This window comes from Notamacropus eugenii, chromosome 3, assembly GCF_028372415.1.
Source record: "Notamacropus eugenii isolate mMacEug1 chromosome 3, mMacEug1.pri_v2, whole genome shotgun sequence".
NCBI lineage: Eukaryota > Metazoa > Chordata > Mammalia > Diprotodontia > Macropodidae > Notamacropus > Notamacropus eugenii.
Window position 1 is genome coordinate 485,817,689 of NC_092874.1, and position 15,641 is coordinate 485,833,329.

A 15,641-nucleotide genomic window follows, 5' to 3' on the forward strand; every position below is an offset into this window, starting at 1 on the left:
TTAAAAGCACAGCCTGGCTTTCTGCTGGAATCCATCATCTCTGGGCATTACATAGGCACCTTTAAGAAGGCTGGGCTGATACAGAGGAGCCCCAATGGCTAGCCTGGCCTCTAGTGCATCAACCTGAATTCTGAAAGGGAACATCAGCCCAGTCAGTGAGCGATGAGAGGGCACCTCATCAGACTGGAACAGGGGCCAGAGATCCGCACCCAGCATCCATCCTGGCAGGCCCGCCTCGAAAGGCACAGCAGACGCAGACTGCAGATACAAAGGGCCCATTCAGTCAGGAATGGGAGGCAGCCCCTCCCATTGGAGCGGAAGTTCTGATCTATGCCTGGGTCTGGTTGAATTATGGGGCTGGGGGCCTCTGGCTGCATACATATGCCTGACCACACTGGATTCCATCAAAAAAGATAATCACACCACACATACCACACACACACAGACACACACACACACAGACACACACCACACACACCACACACACACACAGACACACACCACACACATACCACACACACACAGACACACAGACACACACCACACACATACACACACACAGACACACACCACACACACACACAGACACATACCACACACACAGACACACAGACAGACACACACCACACACATACCACACACACACAGACACACACCACACACATACCACACACACACACAGACACACACCACACACATACCACACACACACAGACACACACCACACACACACAGACACAGACACACACACACAGACACACAGACAGACACACACCACACACATACCACACACACACAGACACACACCACACACATACCACACACACACACAGACACACACCACACACATACCACACACACACAGACACACACCACACACACACAGACACAGACACACACACACAGACACACACCACACACATACCACACACACACAGACACACACCACACATACCACACACACACAGACACACACCACACACACACCACACACAGACACACAGACACACAGACACACACACAGACACACACCACACACACACAGACACATACCACACACACAGACACACAGACACAGACACACACCACACACACACAGACACACACATACACACACACAGACACACACCACACACATACCACACACACACAGACACACACCACACACACACACAGACACACACCACACACACACAGACACACACCACACACATACCACACACACACAGACACACACCACACACACCACACACACACAGACACACACCACACATATCACACACATACCACACACACACACACAGACATATACTCTCTCTCTCTCTCTCTCTCTCTCTCTCACTCCTGGCCCAGGGAAGCCAGAAGTGACTGTCCAACTCAGAACCATCAAGGCTGCCTCCGCCTCCCTGACAAAAGCCATCCTCGCACACTGCAGAACTATTCAAAGGTTAGCTCTTCTGCCCCACTCACTTACACTCAAATGAAATGATAATAATCACACTTATTTAACACCTACTATGTGCCAAGGACTGTGCTGTGTGCTTTATCCCATTTGATCTTCACAGTAATCATGTGACGTAGATGCTGGTATTATCCCCATTTTACAGTTGAGGAAACTTGAGGCAGACAAAGGTGAAATGACTTGCTCAAGGTCACACGCTAATAAATGAATGTCTGATATGCCAATTCAATTCAGTGAGAGTTCATTAAATGTGTACTTCATACCAGGCCCTGGGTGAGATCCTAGGGACAAAGTCAAAAACGAGTCAGGCTGCCCTCAGAGTTCAGTCACACGTAGTTCTTGAAGCCACTTTCTGAAATATCCACAAGCAGACTGGCTGCCTTTCTCTGGCCGGCCAATGCCCCAGGACTGTTTGGAATCAGAGCTTCGTAGATTTAAAGCCTCCGCACCAAAAGCACTCACAGCATTTACCCAAGAGTGGTACAGCGGGCAAAGGCAACCAGAAAGCCCCAGACACTTTCCTGACCTTGGCCAAGTCATTTCCCTTGTCTGACCTTCAGTATAATCCTCTGTAAAATGCAGATGAAAGAAGAACCTGCTTCCCTCAGGGTTGCCCTCAAAGTGCAGTGTAGATGAGGCTTGGCATCCCCTGAGCAATGCCCACATTCCGAGCCATTTGAAAATGAGAAAATATCCACAGATATGCTCACACATATTTAATCTAGAAACCATTTGCACATCTTACAGGGAGTGCTGGTTTTTGAAATGTTTTCAGCCTTAAATAAACCCAAACCAGATTGAGACTGGTACCACCTACCGAGGGATATTCTTTCCCTGGTTCTATGTGCCAGTTGATCCTGGGCTAAGAGGAAAGGCCCACCCCCAATAGCAAGGGCTGTCCTGATTGGCCCCAGCCAGAGACAAGGCTCAGTCCCAAACTGGCCTCCTCCTGAGGGGCTGGCTCATGGCCCCCCTTCTCCGAACACCAGAGGCACGTGGCCTTGCTTCCAATTATCTCCCTCCTCACTCCCAGAGTGGTCTCCCACTGCACCCTGAACACTCAGGCCAGCTCCCCATGAGCATTCAAAGGAGCTTTGTCTTGTCTCCTACCAGTCCAATAGAGAGTCAGGCAAGCCAGGTCCTGCAGGTGACTGGGAGCCATGTACTCAACTCTCTGAGCCTTCCTGACTTGGGCACCAGCTAATCTGTCTCCCTGGCCTTCCTCCAGCTGGCCCCAGTGTGGCCTAAAGGACAGGGTAGGGGCAGCAGCAGCACAAGCCCTCAGCCAAAAACAGACTCAGCCAGTCAGAGCCTGGCCTTGCTATACCTAGACCTGGGTAGATCTCAGGTTCTTTACAACGGGTAGCAGGGAGCTCCACAAAGCCACCAAGGCATTGCAGCCCTGCCCCCCCCATAGGGCCCCCTTTCTGCCCTGTGTCTCCTTTCCAGAAGATCTTAAATGACTCAGGCTTTAAGTCAGAGAACATACAGGAAAACTGGAGCCCAGGCGGTCATTGGCCATTTTCTTTGTTATCATAATCTGGAGATGAAGCCACTTTCGGCGCTGTCATTCATGGCTGTAACACATACACCCATGAAGGTGCTCTCTGATGCCCAGCCTGGCTTTCTCCATAGCATACAGATCTCCAAGGATGCAGAAAGCCCTCTCTCAGAAACCGAGGAAAGGCAATGTGCAGAATGTGGTCTAGGGGTTGGCCTGCATCCACGTTCCTCAGCATCTGGCTTGGTTAATCCTTGGACACTTCCAGGAGTGGGGGTCTCCTTCCCATTGACAGGCAGGGCACTGGGTTGGGGAAGGAGGATCTGCCTTCAAATCCTGGCCCTGTCACCTCCTATCTGTGAGACCCTGAGCAAGTCACCTGACCTTGATGGGTTCTGAGGGCTCCAAAAAGAAGCCCTCTAGCTATGATTCCCAGCACCAACATTTTATGAGTCTAGGTATTCTTAAGGAAGCAATCAAGGTGAAGACGGAGAGGCCAAAATCTGAATCACAGAGGGTCAATGTTAGAAGAAGGGGCGTAGGAGCTTCAACCCACAGCTGAAGCAAGAAACAGCTCCAGATGGGACCACTGACCACCAAAAGCCCAAACCAAATGACCACCGAGCCTCCATTCACAGACCTTCAGGGATGGAGGTCTCGCAGCTCTCCAGACAGCTCTGTCTTTGGGTCGCTTCTCATACGGAAGTTTCTCTTTTCCATCCAGCCCCTCCCCACCTGGACCGCATCTCCCCCTTTCTGCCAGTTCTTCAGAGCCAATATGATCTCTCTCAGCATATGCCAGCCCTTCAAACCCTTGAAGAAAGCTATAAGCTCTGCCCACCTCATGCCGTGAGCATGTGCACCAACCTCTTCTCCAGGCCACAGCCAGCCAGGCAATAAACATCTATGGAGTGCCTATTAGGTGCCAGAGTACACAATGAAAGCCCAAAACAAGGTCCCTGCCCTCCAACAGCTCCCAGCCTAGTGGGGGAGATACATGTGGATAACTATGTACAAACAACCTACAGACAGGATAAAATGGAAATAAGCATTTAATAAATGCACAAGAATTGAATGTGATCTTTTGAGTCATGGTTCCAAGGCCTTCCTAGTATATAGTTGCTGTCTTCTTGACATGGTCAGTCTGGTTAATGGGCCTTCCTAAAACGGGGTCCCCAGAGTACCGCCCCCAAGAGCAGGGCCCAGCAGGCTTGCTGCCTGCGTGATTCTGGAGATGCCTCTTCTCTGCCATGGATGGGGCTATATGAGCTTTTCTGGCCAGCTCATCCTCTGCGCATATGGAGTTTGGAGCAGACGCGAAAACCCCTTATGAACACTTCCTTGTCTCATCACCTCTTACACATTCTCTCTCAAGGCAATTGATTTTTGTAACCCAAAGTACTACTTTACATTGATCCTATTACATTTTATCTAAGTACACTCAACTGATGGTTTAAGTCAATTGTCAGCTTTTGGGATTCCAATTTGGGAATCTAAAATGTTAGCCTTCCTTCTCCTGCTCCATTTCTTCTGCAAATTTTAAGTCATTGAAAAAACGGTTAAATACCATGGGGCCAAGGATGGAGCAAATGGGGAACCCAGATTCCAAGATAATATTGGTCCAGTCACCATCTCCTTTGGTCTGGTTATTAAACAAAACTTGAACCGTCATCTATAATTATACCACGGGCTAGCCCACAATCTTCTCAATTGTCCACATCGTAACATGACAGCCTTTCTCTTATTCGTTGGAGAAATAACTGTCCATTCCATTTTACAGCATTTCCCATCTAGAGGCAACCCAGACGACAGAGCTGGAGTCAAGACGACCTGAATCAAGAAGACATGCCACAGACACTAGTCACTTAACTTGTTTCCTCATCTGTAAAGTCAATAGAGTACAGCACCTCCCCTCCAAGGTGGCTAGGATAAAATGAAATAATGTGTATGAGGTGCTTTCTAAACCTTAAAGAGATGGCAGAAAGGGGAAGGAGTAACTGTCAAAAAAAAGCAGTGAGCTTTGGTGTGAGCTGGCTCCCAGTGATCACTGCTACCTTCTCCAAGTCCCCACCAAACATCTCACTAATAACACAGTCTACAATCATGTTTGGAATCAAATGGAAATCCAACAGGTCAGCTTTGGAAGAAGATACAATGACATGCCTCGAGGCCTCTGGCACCTCTCCCTTTCCCCCCAGTTTTGGGATACTCTCCTGGTTTGAGAAAGTTCATTGTCTTTGGGACCTGGGGGCTCCTCAAGGGCAGTAAGGGGCTTCCCTACTTATCTCTTCTTCTCATAAGTCACTTTTGTCACTTCTTGTCAGCGCCCCTGTGCCCTGATATCACCTCCTTCCCCTTGGATCTTTCTCTTGCCCTCCTTTGTCTTCCTCAGCATTGGCCATTGTCTTGACTCCTTCTGGGTTTCAGCCTTCCTGGCCTTATTCTAACAAGTCAAGTCTGCCTTTCTGTCCTTGTCCTCAGTTTCCTCTATCGCCTTCCACCTCATAACCTTCTTAAAAATCTTGCTTGGTGAAAGGAGTTCCCTGTGCAGCCACATCAGCCTGTGTGGACAGCTCCCCTTTCTTCCTCTTCAAAATCGTTTGTATTGTTTTGGCAGGATGCCGTCCTTGAGAGCACCCCCTACTCCCCTTTTCCTGTCCTAGGCCATGGGCTCCTACTCACCCTCCTCTATACTAATCAATTTGCCGACTACAGGGGACCGTAAGAAATTTATGGAGATAACATTTTTTTGCCTTCTCAGTGGGTGAGGGTAGAGTGGGAACGAGAGAATTCAGAACTCAAAAATTTAAAAAGAAATGTTTAAAAACCATTATTAAAAAAAAGAAACAGAGATTTTAATCCAGAGTGCTTGTGAATTCTAGAGTCAGTCTTGGTGGACAACTCAGACTTTAATTCTAGTTCTCAGGCCTGAAAAAAGGCCCCTGCCTTTCTGAGCATGTGCCAACTGTCCTGAGAAGTTCATCCATCTGGAGGACTGCCACTCAGCACTGAGCCTGGTGGAAGGACAATGAGGTTTAAACAGAGCCCAGGGAGGAGGCTTTTCAACTGGCTGGCCTAGAATGGTTCCTGAACTAGGTGGGAAGGTGAAACTCCTTGCCTTCCCCTTTGAATGGCTTGATTCCACCCAAAGACAGGTACAGAACTCCGGACAATTCGGCCTGTTCCTATCCATTTCATGAAGCTGAAAAGCCAGGGGACTCAGGAAGAAATTCAGTCATTAGTGAGGTAATTCAGACGTGGGTCTCTTCCCCACAAAGGGAGAAGCCCACCAAAACCCAGCTGTCCTATCTCGGTGGAAACAGCCTGGAAAGAGACCAGTTAGCTGAAGGGAACTTGCTCTAGCTGCCTGCCAACCACTTCAGTGCCTTACCAAATAGCACATCGATTTCTTTCCAAAAGCTGTGTTTTGTTTGCTTTTTAATTTGCAGGATAACAACATAACCCGGTACAGTTTAGCCACAATTCAATTCTGAAAGTCTCTGGAACAAATGCAAAAGTAAATCCACATTCTTCTTAGGGAAATCTGGGAACTGTCAGCAAAGTGCTCTCCAAAAGCTCAGTGACCCAAGCTTGTCTGGTAAGCCTCCACTCTCCTCCAGAACACAGAACATTCAACACAGCCCAACCAAACGGGACAGAGGGCCTGGCCCCGGGGCCATCAGGGCAGAAGGGCTTGGTTTCTTCACCGGAACTGAATTTCCCTCCCCCAAATTGGAAGCTAAATTATTAGAGAATCTGATCACTGAACACGGATCAAGTGGATTTCAAGCCACTGAGTATTTGGGGATGATGGATCCTTCCAACCCCCTTCAGGAACAGGAAAGGCCTAAGTTTGGAATTTCCCTCACCAGGCCTGGGGAGTCGCTAAAGAGATGGAAATAATCAAAGAGTGCTTCAGAACCCACACTGAAGACAGGCAGAGCATGTGGCTGCCCCCCCCTTGGGTACAGGCCTCTTTGGGCCTCCAACCATGGCCACTCAGAGCAGCTGTGGGAGGCCCCAGAAGCCCCCCACGGAAAAGGCTCCCTATCGTAGGCCCCAGGAGCCACTCAGCATGCTGGGCACGCACCAGGCTGGCAAAGTTTGGCCAGACTGTCTCTGTGTGTGTGTGTGTGTGTGTGTGTGTGTGTGTGTCTGTGTCTGTGTGTGTGTGTGTCTGTGTGTGTGTGTCTCTGTGTCTCTGTGTGTGTGTCTCTGTGTGTCTGTGTGTGTAAGGGAGCCCCAGGGAGCCCAGCCAAGAGCACCGGGAAGATGCCCTGGTGGGCCTGCCTCCGTGCCCTGCTCCTTGGCCCACTTACCCAACCTGCTGTCCTCTGGGCCCCGCTGGAGCCAGCCAGTACAAGGGGCAGAGCAGGGGGCCAGACCCAGGCTCGGGGGGGGGCAGGCCCTGGGGAGGGGGCAGCGGACTCCTCCCCCACACAGACACACCCTACACCTGGTGGGCTCTGCCTCACCTCCCCACAGGGCTCCCAGCAGAGCCAGAGCCCCTTTCCCCCAGTGACGGCCCCCAGCCCGTCGATGCCAGGCGGCCCAGCTGGGGGTCCCCTGCCCTGGCCCGGGGGGGAGGGGGCTCCTCCTTCCTCCTCCTCAGGCTAACAGCAACTTAGAAACTTGCCAGGGGCACCGACGGACCCCCTGGGCCCCTCTGACCACGGGGCCCCCATCTCGGGGCTCTCCTTCCTCCAAAGGGCCAAGTCCCGTCCCCCTTCGGAGATCGATGGGCGCAGGCAGGGATGGGGGCGCCCCGGGGTGCACCCGGCCCCGGCGTCTGGCCAGCTTCCGCCCGGCGCGGACCGGGGCCGGACCGGGGCCAGACCGGGGCCAAGTGGGGGTGCCAGGAGGCCTGCCCGGCCTGGGGCCGAGGCCGGGGCGCGCTCGCAGCTGGGGGGCCCGCCCCGCCCCCGCCCCCTCACCTTTGTCGGGCCCGCTGCGGGGGGTCGGGCTGCTCTCGTCCTCCTTGGGGTTGGTCACCTGGGTGATGACGGACGGGGCGTCCATGGGCCCCGATCCCGGCCGAGGCGGCCCGGGGAGGGGGGGCCCCCGCAGGGCCGCGCTGGGCCGCCCGCTCCGGCCTCCAGCTCCCGTCGCCGCGCCCGTGCCCGCGTCCGTGTCCGCCGCCGCCGCTGCCGCTCCGCCCCGGCCCCGGCCCCGGCCCCGGCCCCCGCCGCCGCCGCCGCCGCCTCCTCACCATGAATCCCGGGCCGCGCCGCCGGGGACACAGAGCCGGCCCTGGAGCCCGCGTCCGCGCCCGCGCCCGCGCCCCCGCCCGCGCCCCCGCCGCCGCCACAGGCCGGGCCCCGAGCCCAGGGGAGGGGAGGGGAGGGAGCCGAGCCGAGGGGGCGGGGACTGGGGCGGGGCCGGCTCCAAGCGGCTATGGCCCCGCCCCCGGCAGGGCCGGACCTTGGGGGAGGGAGGGAGAGCCGAGGCTCCAGAACCTGGTAAACAAGGGGCGGGCCGGATGGGGGCGTGGCCCGCGTGGTGGGCGGAGCCTGGGCGGGGAGGGGTCACGGGATGGGCGGAGCCAGGGAGGCTGCGCGCGGGTGGGAGAGCGAGGCCTTCGCCTTCCCGGGGCCGGAGCGGGCGGGAGCCGGGCGGGAGCCCACGGCCTCGTCCTCCCCAGGCCGCGCGTGGGCTGGGGGTGGGTGCGCCGGGGCCCGGTCCGCGTGCGCGCGTCTGTGCCTCTGGGTGTGTGGGCGTGAGCCCCGTGCCCTGGGGGTGTGTCCATGGGGTGTGGGCGTGCAGCCCCGCCCGCTTAGGGACCCGCCACCTGCCCCGGGTGGGGGTGGGGGCGTCCCTCTGCGGGCCCCCCGGGTCGGTGCACGGGGGCAAGTCCAGGCTGGCGCGGGGCCGTCCGCACGCCCGCGGCCCCCTGCTACGGTGGATCCCCCCAGGGGCTGGCACAGGGCGAGGCGGTGCCCGTGCCCGCGGGCCGCAGCATGCAGGGCAGGGGGCGGGGCCCGTCTCACCTGTCCAAGGCGGCCCAGAGCGCTTGAAGGAGCGCGGGGGAGGGGAGGCGGCGGTACAGTCCGCTCTGGCGCCTTTATGGGGGGGGGGATTTGAACCCCGACTCCCACAGGCGTTAACTAAGGGGGCAAGGGCCCAGGGGCTTCCGGGGCGCCGCAGGGTCCCCGCAGTCGGCCAGCCCATCCCCAAGCCCTCCTTACGCTCTCGCTCCGGGTCCTGGGCGAGCAGGGACCGACTCTCGCCCTCCGAGGGACACGGCTGGCCTGGTGGATACAAAGTAACTCCTGGGGGCGTTCAGCCGGCCCAAGGTGCAGGACCTGGGCCATCCGGGAGGGGGGCCACCTTCTCCGCCGGCCCCCTTGTGCCCGCTGGCTCCCCGCACCACCTCCCCCGGGGCTCCTGCAGTCAGCGTCCAGCTTCTCCATTTCCCAGCTCATCCTCCACAGATCAGCACATACGGAACCCCCCCCCCCCAAAGAGAGCCTGGCATTCCCTCGATTCCACAGGGTTTAAGAAGGGCTGGGCTGTGTCACACGGTTAACTGAACTTCGTTTGGCACCGGGCTCAGTACAGACCGCAAACAGCAAGGTGGTTCACAAGGGTCTGCCACTACATTGAGAGACAACCGGTGCCTATCGAACTGTTCACAGACTACAGACACAAGAAACGACCTTTGTTTCCAGGTGAAGGAGGCTGGAGCAGCTGGGGAGGGGGTTGGGGGAAGGGATCAGGAAAGGGGAAGGTGAGGCAGGAGGGCATTCCCAGCCTTCCGACCCGGGACTGCCTGCCCAAGACAATGCAGACCAGTGGGCTGGGTCGTAGAGGGCAGGAAGGCCAGAAGGCTAGGGTGGGGCTCTGCCTGCAAGTCAGAAGAGCCTATATTTGGCCCTGGAGTTTACGGAGGAGGGGAGAAGTGATTGGACATGGTGCCAAATAGAGAATGCTGTTTCACAACCTAGCCCCTTCCTACAGTTCTTCCATTGACTTTCGTCTTTCTGTTCCTCAGGCTTTCCATCTACCAATTCCCTGCCTTTTCCATCCAAGTAGCTGTGCGCTGGGACTGGAATGCTGTCCCTTCTGGTGTCCCTGGCTTCCTTTGACACTCAGTTTCAATGGAGGGGATGTACTTGGAACAGCCACCACTTTAGCTCAACAGCCTGACCACCAGGACTGTTACATTTCACTCTCCCCTGGTCTCTTCACTCTTAAGGAGTTTGAGGAGGGGAGTTTCTCTTGTCTCAGCCCTTGGCCAAGTCCCCATCAACTGTGGTGCCCCATTTCAAGAGTCCAAACTCCCTATTTCAACTAACTGCTTAACAGCCACTTATCTTTAATAAGGAATATTGACTTCAGAGACAGAACAAGAACACATCTGTACCTCCCAAGAGCCAAGGGCATAATCCCTCTCAACCACCTTAGGTTCAGGGAAAAAAATGAGAGATTGGGTTCACAATTTAGCTCTGTTTCTACGTAGCATTAATCCCTCCAGATGCTGCCTCCAAAGCATCCCTGGGCTCGTGCCCCATGATCCTGGCTTCCAGGGCTTGCCTGCTGTGCTGGTGGCAACAGCCAACCAGGAATCCTGGGCTCCAGGGACACCATGACTCAAGTCCCCAGGTCTGCCAGCTCTGCTCCCTGCACCTAGAACTGAAAAGGACCTCCGGAGCAGACCCAAACCTTAAGGTTGTTGGCCACAAGACCTAAGGGGAGGAGAAGGAATCCCTCCCCACTCAGCTTAGTGTGTAGTGCCCATGCTGTAGGTGAAAAAGAAGCTGTGATCCACCTGGAGACAGACACAGAGACAGAGACTGAGACAGATGGAGACGGAGACAGTGACTATTCCAGTCTGGTAGTTTTAAAGATGCGACCAGTTCCAGCTACTCCACCAATGGAAAATGTCTGTGGTTTACTCGTTTAAATTGTGTGCAATCCTTTGTGGCCCCACTTGAGGTTTTCTTGTCAGATACAGAGTGGTTTACCATTTCCTTCTCCAGCTCATTTACAGTTGAGGAAACTGAGGCAAACAGGGTTAAGTGACATACCCAGGGTCACCCAGCTAGTGAATGTCTAAGGCCAGATTTGAACTCAGGAAGGTGAGTCTTCACTGACCCACTTCGATGCCTGTATGGTAGGTGAACACAGAATGTCTTCTCCCAGAAGCGAGTCCCTGGTGGATCCCATGGATGCCTCCATTTTAGGGGATCTGGGCTGTACAGGCTGAATGAGATCCACGTTTTTGGAAGTGGTCAGTACAAGAGTCCGCTTTGCTTAGCAGAGCTTGGTTACAAGGGCGTTGTTTTTCTTTCTCCAGTTGGGAGAGGAGGGAAAGGGGGAGAGGGAGAAGTGAAAATAAATGTTTCTTAGTCAAAAATAACTTTCAAAAAGCCAGTTCAAGCCCCACCTTCTGTCAGAGGTCTTCCTTCCCTCCCCCCTTCCCCCCCCCCCCCCCCCCCCCCCCGAGTTCTGTGTGAGCTCTGGGAAAGGCCAATGTCACTGGACTTGAGTGTTCTCATCTGAAAAAACCACTGAGTTCCACCAGCCACTTGATAAGGGCCTTCTAAATCTCGGAATCTATTGGGGTGCGATTTATCTGAACAGGGGGTGTGCAGGGAGGACTTTCCGGCCTTTGGAAGTGAGTAGGGGCATTTGAAGCTCCCCAGGTTCCCGACACTGGTTGCAGCCTGGCTGGATTCCTGAGGCTCGGTCAGGGACTGGGCTGCTCATGTCCAAAGGGGTGCCTCCACTGTCGTTGAGGGAGAATAACCACATTGTCTAAACTCTGCCAGATTGGTTCTGCTTTTCCTCTCTGGGTTATTCTTCTAGATTCACCCCTCGATGATCCTGGGGGAGCTTGAGCCTCATGCCCAACTTGCTAAAGAAGACCTATCCTTTTTTCTCTGCTGTTTCTTGCTATGCTGTGGCTCCCTACTGCTTTCAGTCTCCCATCAGCTTCCTCTGCATCATCTTGGCTTTTCAAGTGACCTTGTGTCCTGTACCGGTGCCGCGCTTCTTGGCAAGGTTAAGGGCTTGCTGACAAAGGCCACTGTTGCTGGGCTTTTGTGATTTCCTTGCTGTGACAGCCGATTTGCATCAGCTAAACTTCCTTAGGAAATGGTGCTCATCCGTGTCAGCGTCTTTTCCTTTATCCATTTATAATTGTTGGCATCACAGTAGAGCTGTAGCGATTGCCTGCAGTGAGGGGGCCTCTTCTCTGTCCTCTTTCTTCCAATTGGGTGAACTTGACCTTTGCTCTAATGAGTCAGGACTTGATTGGAACACTTCCACATCAGAAACCAGCTATTTCTTTTCTTCTGAGCTAGTTTCAGCAAGGAGGCTCAGTGGCTACAGCGCTAGACCTGAAGTCAGGAAGACCTGAGTTCAAATCTGGCCTCAAATACTTACTAGCTATGTGATTCTGGACAAGTCACTTCACCCTATTTACCTCAGTTTCTTCATAAATGAGCTGGAGGGGGGAAAAGGAAACCCTCCAGTATCTTTGCCAAGAAAAGCCTGTGGGCTGTATGGTCCCTAGGGTCACAAAGAGTTGGACACAACTGAACAACCACAGCAACAGCATTTTCTGTCATGTTATCTGGGACACTCCATGTCCAGCACCTTCCAACTCTTAAAGAAAGGCTTCTTGATATGGCAGCACCAGGCTTCTGCAGACTCAGTAACCCTCTGGACCTTTTCATTTCTTGACCTTGAACTCTACTGCCCAGCTCACTGGTCACTGTGTTTCCCTTCGGCCCCTTTTCCCTTTGAAGTCACAGAATCCATTATTGGTGGCTCTGCTCTCTGACCCCATGTGACAGAAGGCACTGTGACCATCAAGGGGCCCACTGGTTCAGAACCGGATGGCGTTTCCTCTTGTCTCTGGGCACATATTGACTCCAGCTCTGTGAACTCTTGTATTTATCTCTCCAGCAAGAACCTGGGAAGCATAAGCGTTTGTGGGGTGGGAACTCCCAGTGACTTCTGGGTCTGTTTACAGCCAGCATGTCCAATTCTCCAGGAGCATCTTCAGCTGGCCTGTACTGCTGACAGACTGTCTACAAACCTCTCCTGGCCCACGTGCAGCTGTTCCCACCCCACTCGCCCATTCACACAGTCCATGCTTTCCAGGCTGCCTCCCTTCCTGACTCTCAGGACTTCAAGGCGGGTGCCTCTCCCACACTCCTTTGCAGCTTCCTTCCCTTAGAATGGGTACCCCTAAAGGGCAGGGGCTGGCTTTCTTTGCCCTTGTATTTGTATCCCCAGCACTCTTAACACAGTCCCAGGTAGGCACCTAGTAAGCACAAAATAAATCCTTGTTGACTTGACTTGAGTGCAGAAGGGATGAAACAAGACTGTTTTCCCTTTTGTGGGCTGCTATGGCCAAAGAAGCCAGCAGCCCAGGGCCTGCTAGCCTGGAATGGACTGCCTCGCCACCTCTGGCATGGCTGGGCCTCAGGTGGCACAGAGTCTACAGCTTGGGCTTGTGCCCACGGTGGAAGACTTCTTTGATGGAAGCATTCCCAAGCTGTCGCCTTGTCAGGGACCCTGGTCTGGAGTTTGAAAAACCATTTTTTTCCCCATCTTGGAAACCAGGAAAAAGTCTGCCCATCTCCAGCCTTTAAACAAATCTAGGACAAGGATTTTGTGGATTTGCCAGTGCTTTCAGTGCTCTGGGCTGTGGTCTGGGTTGGAGGCCACCAATCGGAGGCTGTGTGGAGAAGTTTGAGGCAAATTCTGCCCTGCACCCTGACTTCTGCTCTCCTCACCCATGCAAGGTCCAAAGATGGTGGGCTGATTTCATCTCAAGCTTCACATGATGTCCACTTGAGCAGTAAGTTCCTCTGATAGGCAGAAATCTAACCCAGAATGGCTATTCCTCTCATCACCTCTGCTGCTCTTTAAATAATGAAGTGATCATTAAGGCATATCACAGATTCATTGGAGCCTCTATTTTTAGCAGCAAGAGCTTGGTCAGATTCACAGAGTTGAAACCCCATGGTAGCCAGATTAGTTTGAGGGACTCTAGCTAGAGTATCTCCACCCCCACCTGCCGCAGTGCCCTGGCCTCACTCAGACACGTGCATCTGTTTCCACCTTGTGTGTCTGCCCCCTAGTCCACCCCCACTTTTCCAGCTCCCATATCTGTTTCGTCTTCCCCATTGGAGCATCCCAGAGGCAGGCAGGGACTGACTGGATTGCTTTCATTTCTCTCAGTGTTCAGTCCAGTGACCAGCACACAGCAGATGCTTAATACATGCTCTGGGCATCTCTCTGCTGCATGCCATCATTAGCAGCTCTTGAGGAGCCTGCCCCTCCCCCCTCATTTCTGCTGCAGTCCTAGGAGCCACTAAACAGCTTGACAACCACCAGGTTTTGGGAGGCTTGGCACAAATGGTTCCAGCCGCCAGAAGGGGAAGCAGCCTTCCTGTAGCCAGTCATGCCTACCTAGGCTAGAAGGGTCTCAAGGCTAGGCTGCTGGGGGAAGGGAACTGGCCTGCAAGCAAAGGGGCTCCTTTTTTACCTTATTCAGTTGCCTCGGAGCTGCTGTGATTTTATATTGTGTCTTTTTGTCTGCTGTGCAGCCGTTCAGTTGTCTCCAACTCGGGGACCTCATGGACCATACTGTCCATGGAGTTTTCTTGGTAAAGATGATGGATGAGTTTGCCATTTCCTTCTCCAGTACATTTAGGCCAACAGACGTTAAATGACTTACCCAGGGTCACATAGCTGGTCAGTGTCTGAGGCCAGATTTGAACTCAGATCTTTCTGACTCTATGCACCGAGCCACCTCACTGCCTTGTCTTCTTTTGCTTTAATTCTATTTCAATGAACAAGTATTTATGTTCTTTTACTCCTACCTCCCCCCCAGTTGAAGAAAAAGGAAAAATCCAGGCCTCCAACAAGACCCACTGTCATATTGGCTTTGGCCAAGTCTTTGGTCCATCTGCTCTCTGCCAGAAGGCAGGTGGCAGGCTTCATCACAAGCCCTGCACTGGCACGGCCAGCATTCTTACAATCCTGCTGTTACTGTATAAATGGTTGTCCTAGTTTCTATCTCAAACGGATCATTTATCAGTTGGGAAATAGCCCTGATTCTTCTGCATTTGAATTAATAACATATATCTTGGAAATAAAACCTTTGCTAGAGAAAACTTGCTACAAACATTTTTTTCTCAGTAAACTATCTCCATTCTAATTTTCACTGCATTGGTTTTGTTTGTGTGAAAACTTTAATTTTGTGCAATAAAAATCATCCATTTTTCTTCCATGAGCCTCTCTATCCCTTATTTACTTGTAATCTCTTCCATCCATAGTGGGGAGAGGTAATTACCTCCTTGCTCCTCTAATAGGACCTTTGGAGATGTTGCTTTAACCCCAGTTTCTCCCAGACTGCTTTCTCCTTTGACCAGGAGTTCTGGTTGAATACTGAGTCCTCTTCCCAGTAGCTGGGTCTGAGGGTTCCCTGAGCACAAGGATTCTTGGCTAGTTGGCTTCCAGGAACTCCGTCCCTGGTCTGCTCCTTTTCAACCAACACCTCCTAGTTTGGATGATGACTGCTTTGGAGTGTCGCTGGGGATCCTGTCCTACTGGACCCCCTTCCTTCCCACTGTGGAGCTTCTCCCTGTTACTTCTCTTGAGATTGTGGACCTTTTGCTCCTCCAGATGAATTTTGTTACTATTTTTTCTAACTCTACA

General features: G+C 53.3%; 1 protein-coding gene across 2 annotated transcripts in view; it reads right to left on the reverse strand.

Annotated features, from left to right (window-relative positions):
- CTDSPL (CTD small phosphatase like) overlaps positions 1-8,109 on the reverse strand; it is a 77,627-nt gene extending 69,518 nt beyond the window's left edge. The window contains exon 1 of one of the 2 annotated variants that reach the window (XM_072599184.1): positions 7,898-8,109. In XM_072599184.1, the coding sequence (XP_072455285.1) occupies positions 7,898-7,982 (85 nt within the window). In that variant the 5' untranslated portion in view covers positions 7,983-8,109. The remainder of the gene's footprint in view (positions 1-7,897) is intronic. The other variant, XM_072599185.1, reaches the window with a different exon arrangement.
- Positions 8,110-15,641: the final 7,532 nt, after the last annotated feature.